The 17,121-nt window shown below is 46.6% G+C and overlaps 1 protein-coding gene across 3 annotated transcripts in view; it reads left to right on the top strand.

Annotated features, from left to right (window-relative positions):
- Nucleotides 1-17,121, top strand: part of ESYT2 (extended synaptotagmin 2) — a 98,422-nt gene that overhangs the window by 48,645 nt on the left and 32,656 nt on the right. For all 3 annotated transcript variants that reach the window (XM_066585351.1, XM_066585350.1, XM_066585352.1), the window contains exons 4-8: nt 1,935-2,011; nt 3,543-3,615; nt 5,744-5,833; nt 14,392-14,447; nt 15,942-16,062. In XM_066585351.1, coding sequence (XP_066441448.1) covers nt 1,935-2,011; nt 3,543-3,615; nt 5,744-5,833; nt 14,392-14,447; nt 15,942-16,062 — 417 coding nt within the window. The remainder of the gene's footprint in view (nt 1-1,934; nt 2,012-3,542; nt 3,616-5,743; nt 5,834-14,391; nt 14,448-15,941; nt 16,063-17,121) is intronic.

Raw genomic sequence — 17,121 nt, 5'->3', positions numbered from 1 at the left:
AGCGTTGATGTGTAGGGGGGAGATGGGAGAATAGTTGGCTGAACCGAGCGTTGATGTGTAGGGGGGAGATGGGAGAATAGTTGGCTGAACCAAGCGTTGATGTCTAGGGGGGAGATGGGAGATTAGTTGGCTGAACCAAGCGTTGATGTGTAGGGGGAGATGGGAGAATAGTTGGCTAAACCGAGCATTGATGTCTAGGGGGGAGATGGGAGAATAGTTGGCTGAACCAAGCGTTGATGTCTAGGGGGGAGATGGGAGATTAGTTGGCTGAACCAAGCGTTGATGTGTAGGGGGGAGATGGGAGAATAGTTGGCTGAACCGAGCGTTGATGTGTAGGGGGGAGATGGGAGAATAGTTGGCTGAACCGAATATTGATGTCTAGGGGGGAGATGGGAGAATAGTTGGCTGAACCAAGCGTTGATGTCTAGGGGGGAGATGGGAGATTAGTTGGCTGAACCAAGCGTTGATGTGTAGGGGGAGATGTGAGAATAGTTGGCTAAACCGAGCATTGATGTCTAGGGGGGAGATGGGAGAATAGTTGGCTGAACCAAGCGTTGATGTATAGGGGGAGATGGGAGAATAGTTGGCTGAACCAAGCGTTGATGTGTAGGGGCAGATGGGAGAATAGTTGGCTGAACCGAGCGTTGATGTGTGGGGGGGAGATGGGAGAATAGTTGGCTGAACCGAGCATTGATGTGTAGGGGGGAGATGGGAGAATAGTTGACTGAACTGAGCGTTGATGTGTAGGGGGAGACGGGAGAATAGTTGGCTGAACCGAGTGTTGACGTGTAGGAGGAGATGGGAGAATAGTTGGCTAAACCGAGAGTTGATGTGTAGGGGGAAGACAAGAGCGTAGTTGACTGAACTGAGCGTTGATGTGTAGGGGGAGATGGGAGAATAGTTGGCTGAACCAACCGTTGATGTGTAGGGGGGAGATGGGAGAATAGTTGGCTGAACCGAGCGTTGATGTGTAGGGGGGAGATGGGAGAATAGTTGGCTGAACCGAGCGTTGATGTGTAGGGGGGAGATGGGAGAATAGTTGGCTGAACCAAGCGTTGATGTGTAGGGGGGAGATGGGAGAATAGTTGGCTGAACCGAGCGTTGATGTGTAGGGGGAAATGGGAGAATAGTTGGCTGAACCGAGCGTTGATGTGTATGGTGGAAGTCGGAGAAATGGTTGACTGAACCGAGCGTTGATGTGTAGGGGGGAGATGGGAGAATAGTTGGCTGAACCGAGAGTTGATGTGTAGGGGGGAGATGGGAGAATAGTTGGCTGAACCGAGCGTTGATGTATACGGTAAGCAGACTGAAGACCCCCATATACATTAGAATTTAGTTGCCTGAAAGTGCTAGTTTTGGTGGGACCAGATGACTCTTGGCTCTGTAAGGGGGCAGCTCAACTTTCCACTGCCACATGATGCCTTGGCAAAGAAGGATTGGCCACATGGAATTGTGACGCCTGATCCCTTTTGTTTCCCCTGGAGATACTCTAAGCCATCAGGACGGCTGTCTGGCTGCAACTTTTTCCTTAAAACACATGAATGTTTGGTTGATCCAAGCCGCCAACATGGGGGACGTGGGAGAAATAGTTGGCTGAACCAAGCGTTGATTTGTATGGGGGAAATGGCAGAAATAGTCGACTGAACAGAGTGTTCATGTGTATGGGGGAAGTGGGAGGAATATTCGGCTGAACCGAGCTTTGATGTGTATGGGTGAGTCAGTAGAGATAGTAGCTAGAAGAACTCAACATTCGTGTATGCGGGAGGTGGGAGAAGTCACTGTTGAAAACGTATGGGAACCTTACCGTTCTCCCCACCACTAGGCTTCTAAAGATGACCCGCTCTAAAGGTCCTCCACTACTGACCAGAGCCCCTCAAAAGACCTCCACTCAGTAATCCATAGATTATGATCTCCTCTTTTGCTTTTTCCGACAGCCGCTAAGGGTGAATGGTGTCAAAGTGTACTCTGAGAACGTGGACAAGAGACAGGTCATACTGGATCTCCAGATCAGGTAAGAGTTAATAAAATATAGGCAACAAGATCCACATTTTAGGGTTTTTTTCATTTAAAATATGATTATCTTATTTGCAGTAAGATCTTTTTGCAGTTCCAGGCCCGGCGCTTGAGGCTGCACTCCTTTGCAGGCCCGGCGCTTGAGGCTGCACTCCTTTGCAGGCCCGGCGCTTGAGGCTGCACTCCTTTGCAGGCCCGCCGCTTGAGGCTGCACTACTGAGAGATTCTTGTGACGTCTCCCTCTGATATCTGTCAGGTTGTTACAAAGACCTTGTACAATACTGCATCCTGCCTGGTTTGAAAAGCATCATTTATGTGTAAGGAGATGGAAGGGAACCATTATTTTTCCGGATAGATCATCAATGACCGCAGAGAAGTCCGAAGAGGGAACATCGTCTTAATCTCTCAGTAACTTCAAGCTTTTATATCTCTGCATGGAACAAAGAACTGTTTCCACATTTTAATGAACATTTAAAGAGTTCATCCAGGGAAGGGAAATACCAGTTCCCGCAGTGTAGAAACCTCCTGTAGCGGTCCAGATCCAACACCAGTTCACGTCCGTGATGCTATGGCAGGAGGCTAGCTTTTTGGCTTATTTCAATAAATAAATCAGCCCCTTCTCTATTACATGTGGCACCTTAGCAAAGTCAAAACATCCAGTGAAAGGGAATCCTGTGGACGGAAATCCTCCTCACCGAAAGGGGTCAGAGGAGGATGTCAGGAATCGTTCTGATGTGAATGCACTGCACAGTCAAGAGCAGCTGAATACAACACTAGTGTTCAGCCATGATCATGTCCGAATGCGCAACTCGCCTTTTCTTAGCACGGATGGGCTATAACAGCAGATGATCAGCTCCAGCGCCATTGTGTCTGAGAGAAACAGAAAGTCGAGACTCCAGTGGGCAAAAGAGCACAAAAATTGTATTCCTGAGCAGCCGAAAAACATCCCCTGGTCAGATGAATCCAGATTCCTGTTGCTCCGTGCTGATGGGAGGTCAAAATTTGGCACAAGCAGCATGAATCGATGACCCCTTCCTGTCCACTGCTCAGATCATGTTGCAGATTAGGTGGGGGTGCTGACAACTACAAGATGCTTCCTGTCCGCAGGGGCCGATATTCCTGCAGAACAATTTCCTCACCAAGTAGGATCTACTCCACCTCATTCTGCGGTTCTGATGGGCAAAAGAGGTCCAATGTACCACTAGATGGGGGTCTCTAATGTATAGTGCATAGTATAGGACCCACACAGTAACTTTATATAGCAGCCCCTTGGCCTCTGAACCCCCAGCAGTTATTGTTCCGCCCCCGGCGGTGTATACACATAATAGTAATTAGTGCTTCTTGTATGACTCGGGGTAAACAGGAACCTTTTTCATCTCTTTGAATTGCATTACAATAAACCGTCTGCGCTGATGAAATCCGAGTCGTCATTCGTGTTCGCAGCTAATGGATGTCGTATGCTTGCAATTACATCACTGGGGCAGCCGTGGGGACGGAGTTCACTCACTTCTTTGTTCTTTGTTTCTCAGCTTTGTGGGAAATACAGAAATTGATTTGGAGGTTAAAAGATATTTCTGCAGAGCCGGTGTGAAAAGTATCCAGGTAAGTCTGTACATGAACCAGCGCCACGGTTATGGGTGACCTCCATATGTTGTAGCCCATAATGGCACTCCTGACCGGGGCATTGTGTGTTTTAAGCTAAATAAAGGGGCTATCCATCAGAAATGAAAGTAACTGCAGGAAATGTTATAACCAACCAAATATTACTTACCTGTTGTAAATCCCCCCAGTTCTCCGGTACCGACCCTCTGGTGGTCCCTATTGGCCTTTGGTTACCTTTCCTGCAGTACCGTGCTGTACATGTACATGATTATACAGTATGTGCTAGCTTCAGCGCCGCGGCCAGTAATTGGCTGTGGCAATCACATAGATAACATCGGTGTACACTATCCTACCAAAAACCTGAGCAAGAATCAAAAGTAGTATTTATTTCCATATGTTAACAATTAGCTGGGCTCCTTTGGGCCTAATGACATCATATACTCTCCATTGCATACTTTCTAATAATGTCTGATACACTTCAGCTGGTATTTCCCTCCACTCCTCCTTTAAGTGTCTGGTGAGTTTTCTCAGAGATAGATGCTGTTCGTATTTCTTGATCTGATGTTACTTTGTCCCAAAGATGTTCACCAGGGCTCAGGTCGGGTCTCTGTACCGTCTAGTCCAATTGTGAACGGACATCTTCTTTGAGAGAGCTCACCAGACATTTTTGGGATGAATGGAGGGAAATATCAGCTGAAGTGTATCAGACGTTAGTAGAAAATATCCCTTTAGGGTCAAAAGAGCCCCTGTAAGTATTAATCCTTTCCAATCCAATTTGTATCCTGGTTTTCCTAGGGGGCTTACTCTTTTTCTGCTGTTATACAATGGCGCTATATACAGGCTAAAGCCAGTACTGCATGAGGTGACACGTTGGATAGGCTCCAACAGCAGAGAGGCTGGCAATATACAGTAAGAGAACCCAGACGGGCGTCTTCCAACATTGGAGCTGTACAGCCTTAAATCGTAATGTCTTCAGAGGTCAGACAGTGGATTGGAGAGGGTTAACCTATGTAAATAAATATTACTTTTGATTCTTGCTCAGGTGTCCAGTTACTTTTAGTAAGATGGTATACAGCATGTAAAATGAGCAAAGACCAGCGGGACCACCGGAGTGTCTGCTCTACAGTGTCAGCGATACAGTAAGTCAGACTATACTCGCCTGCTTTGTCACCACCTGCTCTTCGGTCCCTATGATGGCTTTGTTTAATCGCTGGCCATAGCTGTACCATTCTCTACCAATGCTGTGGTCCGGGAATGGTTGCAGGGATCATGTGCTGAATGGGCACACTACGGAACTACCTGTAAACAACAGTGAACGTCAGGACTAGAGGGTTGGGGTAGTGGGTTATGTTACTGGTCACCCTCCTTTACTAACATACAGCTTCTGATATTGTTCCTTGGCCTTGCCCTTTTAATCCAAGCTAACTGTGCCACACTGCATCGGTAATCAACCAGTTGGCTAAGTGGGCCAATCGGTGCAATGTGTAATGCCTTAGACTACCGATGCACAGTGTGGCAAAAGTGGCCGGCCATCTGGGTTCACCAGAGCAAGTCCCCAGCAGCTCTACAGCAATAAAGGATGGACCCCAGGTATTATAACCCTGCCCCCCTCTTTTTGGTTCCGGGACTGGAAGGTCGCTTTAAGTTTTAGTCTTTTTTTTTTTTTTTAAATCCGCAATGTGTGATGATTAGAGTTGAGCGAGCATACTCGCTAAGGGCAATAACTCTAGCGAGCATTGTCCTTAGCGAGTACCTGCCCGCTCGGAAGAAAATATTCGGGTGCCGGTGGGGGGACGGAGGGGAGATCTGTCTCCCTCTCTTCCCCCCTGCTCTTACCTGCTCACTCCCGCAACTCACCACTCACCTGCTCCGGCACCCGAATCTTTTCTCTCGAGCGGGCAGGTACTCGCTAAGGCCAATACTCGCTCGAGTAATTGCCCTTAGCGAGTATGCTTGCTCATTTCTAGTGATGATGTAATATGTGGCGGAGCTCATTAGTGCGTAAGTTCGTCTTTGAAAAAAAAAAAAGTTTGAATTATTAATATATATATATACATACACACACACACATATACCCGAAAACCAGAATTTAGTCTCTGTAAAGTATAACCTTGTTCTTGTGTTTCAGCTGCACGGTACGATGAGGGTCATTCTGGAGCCTTTGCTTGGAGACGTACCAATAATTGGGGCACTTTCTTTATTCTTCCTTAAGAAACCAGTGAGTAGGATCCATCCATTACTGTACTTGTCTTTTACCTTTACTGTTGATGTGAGGTATGAGAGAGAGAGTAAAAATCTTGTGACCGTGGTATAAGTCATCTTGATAAGTGTTCTCACTTAGACTCCTTATAGATGGCACAATGTGGCCCTTGTAACGAGTGCCGATCACCTAGATAAGTGCTTAATTACCTGTCCTTCAAAAGGTCAATTCAAGCAGTATGGTGGATGAAGAATCGTTAGTCCCCATACGGCTTAATTGGTGTTGGCAGCACATCCCCCGCTCACATGGGGAGATATGCCGCCAACACAGACAACTTTTTTGTGCTGCCTGAAGGATATGACCAGATGATGGAGCGCTTTTGCTCTTTTGTAGGGTGTTTGGAGGCACCTTTACATGACCGGATGATCTGCTAAATGAGTATTCTTGTCCGATCGTTGGACAGTGTGAAGGGTCCTTTTATGGTGGGTTTACACGGGACAACTATTGCGCTGGAAATACTTGCTGCAGCGACTTGTTCGTGTGCATTCACGCAGAGTGTTTGTGGTCACTGAGGCGCGCCTCCCCACAAAGTTTGTCTAGTTACTGAAAGACAAAGGATTGTTTACACCAGAAGATAATTAATCAACCAGCAACTGTTTATAGGGAGCTTAAAGGCTTTTTCACACGCCCGTGTTTGCGCATGCAAAATCTGAGCACTAAACATGGGACAGAACCCATTGCTTTCAATGGCTTCATTCTCATAAGCGCGGCCTGCGCGCATTTCATGTGCTTGGGGGAAAAAGTAGGACCTGCTCTACTTTCTTGTGTTTTGCGCAGCAAAGGTATCATGGAAGTCTATGGGAGGTGCAAAAACACACAAAGGGAGGGGTGTGACGCTGTGCGAAGTGCAGGGAAACTGATGGGTACCGCGGGGTCACCGTACGAGCACAGGGTCTGATTCCACTGCGGGATCCTGCATCCAGAATCCGACCCGGTCCTGTGCAGGAGGCCTTTGAATTAAGTTATGCCAAAAAATAAACTTTCTAAATCCTAATGACTTTTTTTTAATTTTTCCATTGACTAATCATGGCGAGCTCCAGTTCTTATTGGTACCGTTTTTGGGGTACTTACATTTTTTGATCACTTATTGTGTTTTTTGAGGCACAAAATAAGTATTTTGGGTTTCATTTTTTTAGTTGTTTTTCTTTTAAATGTTTTTTTTTTAAATGATTGAACAGGCCATAATGGATGCAGCAGAGCCAAAAATGTGCGTGGTTTTTTTTTTTTAAACCTATATGATTCTCATACATTGCAGATACCTACAGGAAGTTATTCATATGTGACGGCATAGTTTGCTGTATTCGGTCTCCCTCGGAGTAGCACATGACGGACTGGGAGCGCTCGCGCCGTTTCTTTGTCAGGACCGTGGAATTCACTGGCTAGGGATGGGTTTCTGTCCCTCTCATATTTTCCAGCCCGCCGTAATTGGCAGAGGATCCCCTTGTTGTCCCTGGAGTGTTTGCAGGACTTCTCTCCCCTTAAAAGGCAATGTTGTCCACATTAATAATAATGTACATTCTTATCAAATGCGTCGGAGCGGACTTCTTATTTGGAGATGTTGTAGCCTACACGCAGATACACTTGGCACCGTGACGCGTAACCTTGTGTAGCCGCGCAGAGAGCGTTACAGTCCTTCGCCGTAGATTAAAAGCTTAATTTCTCAGGAAAGAGATGTCTTTGTATGGAGAGGAGCCCTCGGCCCGAGGGAAGGACGGCCGGCTAATCGCTTTACGGACCGGACTTATAATATTACAGATGAAACTAGAGTGTCTTAAAGGGGCAGTAACGCCCGCGTACCAAGCACATGGGAAGTATCGGCAGTTTACGGGACGTTACCGTATAATGGGAGTCTCGCAGAGAAGCTCGTATGGTCACTACATATATAAAGCAATTCACTGATATAAAGGGGATGTGAAAAAAACGGATCCTTGCAATCTAAGAGCAACCTTAAAGGGGTCCTAATTACGCGCTCCAGTCCAGGTCTGGCATCGATTCACACTGCTTGTGCCAAATTGTGACCTTCCCATTGGCATGATGCAACAGATATCTGGATTCATCTGACCAGGCGATGTTTTTCCACTGCTCAGGGATACAATTTTTGCGCACTTTTGACCGCTGGCGTCTCGCCCTTTCTGTTCGGCTGTATTCACACAAGCAAGTGGGATTTTGGTCCATGAAAAGCTGACCGCTCTCAATGCGCTTTTCATGTACGTTTTTTCTGCTCTGCACTTTGCGGTTTTTGTTTTTTCATTATTTCCCATAATAACCCGCGATAAATACTTGATTCACCCCAAAACAGGACCGGCGACGACTGAGTAGAAAAATCACGCTAGTGAATTAACCCATTCACATCAGTGTGAGTTCAGAGCAGCTCGGAGTCGGACAGAATTTGCGCAAGAAAATCGCCTGTGTGAATACACCCCAAGGTCGGCTTCAAACGGACACCCTTGCAGACGCAATCCGCAGAGAATAGAACCCATTGGTTTTAGTGGGTTTGTACACATTTTCGAGGTCACAGGGATAATTTCCATACAGGGAAGCGCCAATCATGAAAACCGTTCAGTGAAAAGCAATGATGCAGCCAACGCATTTCACCCTGAAGCATACGGCCTGCAGATTTGACCACATTTTTTACTTTACGCGTTTCCTTTAAACTAGAGTGCATTGCGATTCTCATCAGATGCTGGCGAGCGTGCGCCGACACGTGATGAATATCTGTGGTTCCGGGCCGTTCTCTTCCTGTCTGTCCCTGATATTTATGTTGTTGCGTACATTTTAGATGGAATCCGATCAGCGATCGATCTGCCGGTGGAGCCGTAGACATTTTAGTCCATATCGGCTGTTCTATTCCTTTAAATTAACCCTTTAAAGGAAGTGTACAATAATGCTTGCGTTCTTCGCTGCGTATGCATGTAAGTAGTAATCGCCGTGCCGTCGCGCTCTTCGGTATATAGTGCTTTGTTTATGATGCTGTCGCCCGCCGCTCCTGGGAGGGACACACGCTGTAGTCGTATCTCTCTTACTGCTGACCGCAGATATTTCCTATGACTTGATGGTTTCTGGGCATTCTGCCTACTTATCCGCTAACAGCCCCGCGTAGAAAACTGAGATAAACCGCCATTGGAGGAGGAAGTGAGACACCGCATCGCCCTCTCATGTGCAGTTCTGTCTTCTAGATGCCTTCTCTCCTTTTGGGCTTTTTGTATACATTCTATATTTTATGTCCTTGTAGTGTTAGAAGGAATCTGTCCTGGTTCATGTTGGCTAAACCTCGGGCAGCAGGAACCCGGGCGGGTTTGCCCACATGTATTTTATACTATAAAATGCTGCAGCGTTTTAGAAAAACATACTTTGAAGTTTGACTCTGGAATGGACAACTGGGTGGCGGAGGTGGGCGTCATGATGCCCGTGGTTCAGACCGCATAAACTGGTGAAAGATTCCCTTTAAAGGGGTTGTTCAGGTGTGGCGCGATAACAAGGGTACGTATGTGTAAAAACAGTAGAGCCAGCGCTGCCGCAGTCCGCTCAGTCTTCGTTTACGACCGGCGACCACCTGACCGCTGCGGCAGCCGCATGCTGTTTTCTTGGCATCATGGCTCAGATGCTAGGAGTACGTGACCGCATGCCTGCGGCCTCTGATTGGCTGCAACAAGTCAGGTGGTAGCTGTTTGTACACAACATTCAGGAGGACCACGGCAGCTGCAGCGCTGGATCGGCAGGGGAACAAACAGGCGCTTACAGCTGCTTTCTTTGTTTTAACACATAGGTGCCCATGTTTATAAAAAGTCATCCACACCCGGACCATCCCTTTAACATGCTATATTTGCGTGGAGCGTTGTACGGTATTATTGGTATGAGGTCCGGTTGGGCTGACTGAGGCAAATGTGAATGATAAGCACCCTCACCCCGCCGAACTATCAGTTGGCATGTAAAGTTCTTTAAACTGGCCCCTTGGTACAGAGGTTCCGGTTATACGTCCGGTGCGCTGGCCAACGCGCTGTGCCAGAGTATTTCTGTTAGTGATCTTCCAGTCCTAGACAAACAAAAATGGTCGGCCAGACCACTCCTCTGACTACCTGATACACATTGTGCAGTAGTATGCATCATTAGTCTAAAGGCTCATTTACACGCAACGATTATCGTTCAAAATTCGTTCAAACTGCGAAAGTGAGCGATAATCGTTACGTTTAAACGCACGGCCATCGTGCATTTTTCTTTAAATATTCGTTCATTGTTGACTTTCAGTCCGCATAAAAACCGTCATTTGGCATTTCGCTTGGTTTAAATGACAATCAGCGATTCGTGGGGAGGGGTTATCGTTTGGCGGGCGTACTTTCTTGCGTCTAAAGAGGAGAGATTGGCTGTCGGGAGAACAAAGCATCTCTTTCACAAAACCCCTTGTTTTTTTCTGCATACACCTACCTCCTACTGATTCCTTCTCAATGCCGATTCAGAGAACGCCTAGTCAAGCCATTGTTATGGTTTCCCAAGGATTAACCCTTTGCAATCCAATTTTGGATTCAGGGTTTCCTAGGGGGCTTTCTCTTTCTGCCATTATACAATGGAGCCATCTGCTGGCTAGAGCCAGTACTGTGGTAGGGGACATGCTGGAGAGGCCCCCGACAACAGAGCAGCCAGTAATCTATAGTAAGAATACCCTGCCGGACATCTTCCAACATCGGAGCTGTACCGCCTTCAATCAGAATGTCTTTAGACGTCAGACAGTGGATTGGAAAGGGTTAACAAACCTGACAGCTAGAGATTCTTTCAAGTGTCTGTTCACAAAACTGCTTGTTGTTTTTTTTTTTTCCAATTATGCGCAGCCACCTAATTAGACCTACTTTCCAAGGGCAATCCAAACTAGCTCATTTTTCCCCTTCACTTATACACACGCCCTCCTATAAAACTATCGTCCACTTATCTTTAAACGCAAACGCTACCCAGCGTCACACCGGACGACTGAAATGCCCAGACGCCACGTCCATTTCTACCGATAATCGTTAGGTTTAAACGTTCATCTTTAAAAGCAAAACAATGGCTCGTTTTCGATTTATTTAAACACATTTGGAGCGATAATCGTTGCGTGTAAATGGGCCTCAGGACACTGCATGCTGCAATTCTGGTCACTTTAAGGTTCTTTAGTCTTCATGGTTTAGTGTTAGGTGTCATCAGTGCACCTCAGACTTGCTCCTGGTCTTTCTCCCGCAGTGGGGTTGCCCTTTTCAGGGCGGCTGCTCCGCTTGAGGGACTGGTGCTGCTTGGGTGGTTTTGGTAATCTAGTTTGAAATGTCTCTGTTCCTCGATATACTTTGTTATAGTACGCTTAGTTAGTCTGAAAAGACCCGGATCACCCCTTCTGATTTGACTCAGTCCTTGGACCCTGAGTTTGTCACGTTTGCCCATGCTAACTGATCATACCACATGGGACATTCAGTTAGTTTGTTTTTAGTTTGGCGTCTGTTTGAATCCGTTTTTGGGATTGTAGATGAATTAGTTAAATTCCTTTCTTGACAAAGGGCTTGGCTGCGCAATTCATGGGGGCTTCTGAAACAAGTTGATTCGAAGGTGGTCTCGCAAGAAGATTCCAATGTTACCTAAAGTGGACGGCGCTTCTGGCATTCAGTGGTGGTCACCGACCAACTGGCAAAATCTTGTATTCAGTAAGATATGCAGGAAGGGTCTCAGCCTACCCCAGTCTACAGCTGCCATGGCATTGCATTATAAGTGATAGGGGTGTTATTACTGAAGAAGGGCATGCTTTAGTATAAAAAGGGCGTGGCCTTGCGGGGGTGAAAAAAAAAAAGGGCCGAGTAGCGCGGCACAAGAATCGCCTCGTTGAAAAGTTGGGATGTTTGGTCAACTTCGAAAACTGTTGGCAAACCCCTTCTGAGTATCAATATTAACACCGCTGTAGCTGTAGTCTGCTGTGGTTAGCAGCATCGTTGGACTACAACTCCCAGCATGCCCCACCAGGGACTTGTAGATCCGACAACTGCCAAGAAGAATGTGTGCAGCGCGTCTTAAGCAGCACACAGTACCCTCCAGTCATTCTAAGAGGGTGTCTGTTGACTTAGTGGTTTGGCATTTCCTGTAATTAGTCAGGAGGGGGAAGGAAAAAAAAACCCATAACGGCAGAATTGTGCAGCTTTCTTCCAGTCGCGTGTTTGCGGTCTGACGAAATGATCATTTTTGCTTCACTACGGCTACATCATTAAATCCGTTGTTTGATGCTAAAACAAGAACTTGTACGGATGTAGCAGAGCGCAAAAGCGAACGTCCCTTCGAGTTCTACTAATGAAAACCAGATGGTGAAAGATTTTCCGTTTTTCTAATTAGTTTTTATTTTCCGATTTTTGGAGATTTATTTTTTAATTCTTTTTCTGTACATGTCTATGCAGGCGGCCATCTTGTGTGTGAACTATTGCGCCTAAGAAACGGGGCACGCGGTGCTTTTACACGGAACGATTATTGTTCGGATTTCCGCGATCCAGCGACAATTTTAAAGATTTTTGTTTAATGTAGATTCATTTCCCGACTGAACGAGAAGTCGTTTAGTTTCTGCATGCGGAAGCTGAACGGCGCATCGTTCCATATAAACAGGCAGTCGTTCACTTAACCCTTTCCAATCCAATTTGTAGCCTGGTTTTCCTAGGGGGCTTACTCTTTTTTTCTACTGTTATACAATGGCGCTATCTGCTGGCTAAAGCCAGTACTGCATGAGGTGACACATTGGATAGGCTCCAACAGCAGAGAGGCTGGCAATATACAGTAAGAGAACCCAGACAGACGTCTTCCAACATCGGAGCTGTACAGCCTTAAATCATAATGTCTTCAGAGGTCAGACAGTGGATTGGAAAGGGTTAAAGTGCCTTTACACTTATGGAGTTGGGGTGGCAGGAATGATCCCCGGCCCGCTCCGCCTCCATTTACTGAAGATCGTTCCTCCATAAAAGCACAGGAGCGATTTTATATATATAGTCCTGTCTGGTATCTGTTGTGCGACACGTCGTCCCGTCTGAAGAGCCCCTAACTCCCATTGACTTCTATGGAAGTTCACAGAAACGGCATAGCAGAGCCCTCTTGGCTTTCACAGTGATCATATCCCTCCGCCGGCCAGCCCAATGTCACCTGTGTGTATGAAGCCTTATTCAGGTAGCCGTATTCTCTGTGTGTTTCTTGGACAGCAGTGTTCATAACCTCACTCCTTAGGGAGAGCACCAAGAAGGTGAGTGAGGAGACTTGTAAGGCCATGCATGCTCCTCTGGGTAATATGCAAATAATATCCATCTTCCTTATTAGGCTATGGGGGGATGTACACACCTGAGCGTCTTCTCACATGGAACCGCGGCCCAGGAAAATATAAAAAAATCGCCATATGACCCATTGTGGTCCTTATTCATAAATGAGACTAGCGCAGTCCCTGGAGATCGGCCGGCCCACTGGTGGCTTCTCAGGTGCTCCTCGCAGTACGGCCGTGGGACTGAGGCCTTATGGGGGTTATTACGGTGATGCTCTTTGTCACACGGGGTGATTGTCGCCCAAATAATAGCTAGAAACAGCAAATTCAGGCAATAGTCACCCCGTCTACAAGCGGCCGCCGACCGGGCGCTGAGCAAGAGATAACGCGCTTGTTGGAGTCGCTATGTTTGTGGCAGAACTAAAAACCAATTATTGGCCCGTGGAAGCAGGCGTCGCTCGGTCTTGGGGTCTTCTCACACGGGGGCGCGGCACTTTGCTGCGACTTTACTCTTGTTTCCGTCCGTTGCCCTCTGTGACCAACAGCGTGTTTTAGCTCACCCCATCATTGTGACGGGTGACGAGCTGCGCTAAACGCTGAAAAATAGACCAGACGGCGCTCAAAAATCGTGGCGCTGCAAAGCGCCATCCAGCGTTGTGATCGGACGCTTGTGATGTGTTATACCGCAATTGTGTCGCGCTAATCGCAGTAAAAGGCGCCTGTTTGATAGGGGCCTCAGGCCGGCTTACACGACCGTGTACTTGCTGCTCGCCGCCAAGCCCCATACACTATCTTGGTGTTATGCGCCCGTAATACACATCAAGATGGAACATGACGCCATTTTTTGTTATTTGCGTGGGTATTTCATGTGAGCATCGCAGTGAAAGTGTATTGGAGATTGCTACTGCGTATTACGTACGCAAAACCTGCGCGTGTATTACACAATGAGCGTAAGGTCGTGGGAGCCGGCCGAAGGCTCCTACACGGCTCCTTGCAAGGTTTCTAGAAATTAGGTTTTCTCCCTGGGATTGATCAGCACTTCCCCCTCCGTCCTGCAGATGAGTTGCTGGCTTGTTCTTTTATCCCTCCAGCTCTGCTGGGCTCATCCGTGCAGCATTTTCCGTTATATCTACATGATGCGCAGCGCCGGCCGCCATTATGTGTCCCAAGTCTATATATTAGCAGTGCTGATATACTGAATCTATAGGTTTTGTTAGAGCGATTCTCTTACATTTCTGGTTTTTGGACAGTTACATTAAATGTTTCTTTTCCCTTTTAGCTCTTGGATATCAACTGGACCGGACTGACCAATATGTTGGATATTCCCGGTCTGAAGTAAGTGCGCCTCATCCTCCGAGTCATTTCAGGGATCATTAAAACTCGTACTTTGGATTTAAAACGTACAATGATTAATAATCAGAAACGGGGTTAAATTAAGGTGATGTCTGATTAATTAGCCTCTAATTGCTGTATGGTAGCTGATAATCTCATTAAAAGGTATGGAACAGTCATTCTAGTCTTTGCACTGCCACCTAGTGGAAGTCGTAAGTCACTGCTGCCACCAAAAGCAAAAAAGCGATGTGTGCCAAAAAAGTAATTATCTAGTAGTTTCTACATTGCATCATGAATAAACTATTGTAAGTTAACTTGTTATATACTGTGCACCACAAACGTACCCTGCATAGCCCCAGCATGGTAGAGCTTGGCACACCTAGATCAACTTTGCCAGTAACTGGCTGGCGCTCCCATCCATGAGATGGCAGCTTCTGGAGGGGCATGTCGCCAAAACATCGTCCTACCATCTTCATTGAAAGACAGTGCTCTGCCATCAGCATCTGCGCAGCTACTGGTCTTCGGGAACGAGTGCACTGTGTTACATGCCTCTCTATAAGTGGCCACCTTGTACACGAAGGCGCTGTTGAGATGGGGCATAACTTGACAACTAAGGACATCGGGTTAAAAGACCCTATTAGTAAGTAATGCAAAGCCACCATTCCCATACATTCCTAAAGGTGGCCACTTCTTTTAATTTGTGAATAGAGAGCAAGGTACAAATTCATTATACTAGATTGGGGATATCGCTGAGCATTCATGCTGTCATTGTGTTCTCAATATCATTCTATGTTACCAGTTGATTCACTTCTTACGGACACTTAAAGGGGTTGTCCAGTTGTAAACTCTTGAAGGCCTATCCTCAAGATTGGACCCATACTGATCTACTATTGGTGTACTGTGCCTGAGACCCCCACAGATCAGCTGTTCTCTGTGCTGTGATCATATACTAAACTGATTTGGGCAGGAAGCAGACAGCTCTGTTCCGGCTGCAGTGGCCAGGCTTGGTATTACATACATTCATTTCAATGGGAACTTGGTCTGTAATACCAAGCCTGGCCACTGCAGTGGGAACGGAGCTGTCTGCTTCCTTCAGAAATCCGTTCAGTATATTATCACAGCACAGAGAACAGCTGATCAGCGGGGGACTCGGGCATTAGACCCCTTCCGATCTACTACTGATGACCTATGCTGAGGACAAGCCATGAATAGTTTACAACTTGACAGCCCCTTTAAAGACTTATTTGCACATAAAGCTTATTTTTAAATAGTTAAAACTTCTGTAACTTTTTATATATACCTAGTTTCATCTCCTCGCTAATTTCAATATAGATGCTTCCTGTCAGTGAATGGAAACTGTTTTCTTTAATATTCAGTGTACAAGCTGTTTTCTTCCCTTACAATGAATTAATGTCCCTATGAACCTGATACCCAAGAAAGTATTTCTTTCCAAAACTCCAGAACACAAGTAAACTTTTTTTCTCTTCTTCTTAACAGTGGAGTCTCTGATACTATAATTTTGGATATCATCTCCAACTACTTGGTTCTTCCGAATCGCATCACTGTTCCTCTTGTAAGTGACCTGAAGATCGCACAGCTGCGCTTCCCTATTCCCAAGGTAAGTGGACAAGGTAAAAAGCATATGGGGGGAGATTTAGCAACCTGTCCTTGTTGCCCCTAGCAACCAAACAATGCAGCTTTCTTTTTGTATTCTGCCTTTGAAAAATGAAAGCAGCGCTTTGACCGGTCACTATGGGCAATGGAGACATGTCTTCTGTTAGGGTTCATCTATACGGGGCAGACATGCTGTGGATTTACTCTACAGTACTGGCTATGTGGATGAGATTTAAAAAAAACATCATCCACGTGGTGCAGAAAAATTCCACGCAAAACCTGCAGCAGAATTGACGTAAGTTGCAGATTAGATTGTAAATCTGCAATAAGTCATTTATGCTGCATGTTTTCAGGGTGGATGCCACCTCTTTAAAGGAGGGGGTAAAATCCACACCAAGTGGTGCAGATTTTGTGCTGCAAATTTGCTGTTGACTATCTGCTTTTGAAAATCAGCAGCAAACCGACAGGTTTCTTCCTATTTGCCTAGAAGGTGAGACCCGTCAATCTAGCTGATCGGACAGGGAAGAGCTGGCGGGGAGTAGCTCCAATGCCATTGCTGTCTAAGGGCTTATTCAGATGACCGTATATCGGCTGCATTTTCACGCTGAGCCAATATATGGTGTCCTTGTCTGCAGGGGGGAGGAGGATGGAAGAGCCAGGAGCAGAAACGGAGCTCCCGCCCCTCGCCACTATTTGCAATGGGAGGGTGGGACGAGGGCGGAGCTAAGTGGCATAACTTGGCTCTGCCCTGCCCCTCCTACTGCAAATAGTGGCAAGGGGTGGAGAGGGGGCGGGAGCTCAGTTCCTCCTCCTGGCTCTTCCATCCCCCCCCCCCCTCAGATGAGGACGACGTATATCGGCTCAGCGTGAAAACCCAGCCGATATACGGTCGTCTGAATAAGCCCTAAGAAAAACAAGGCCAAAAAGTGCAAAAATTGTATCACTAAGTAGGAAAAAAAGATCACCTGGTCAGATGAATCCAGAATTTTGTTGCACTGTGCTGATGGGAAGGTCAGAATTTGACTCGGGCGGCATGAATCGATGACCCCTTCCTGCCAGGTTG

The sequence above is a fragment of the Eleutherodactylus coqui genome, chromosome 12 (assembly GCF_035609145.1).
Source record: "Eleutherodactylus coqui strain aEleCoq1 chromosome 12, aEleCoq1.hap1, whole genome shotgun sequence".
Taxonomy (NCBI): Eukaryota; Metazoa; Chordata; class Amphibia; order Anura; family Eleutherodactylidae; genus Eleutherodactylus; species Eleutherodactylus coqui.
The sequence above is the reverse complement of the archived record's forward strand: the minus strand, read 5'-3'. Positions and strand labels throughout refer to the sequence as shown.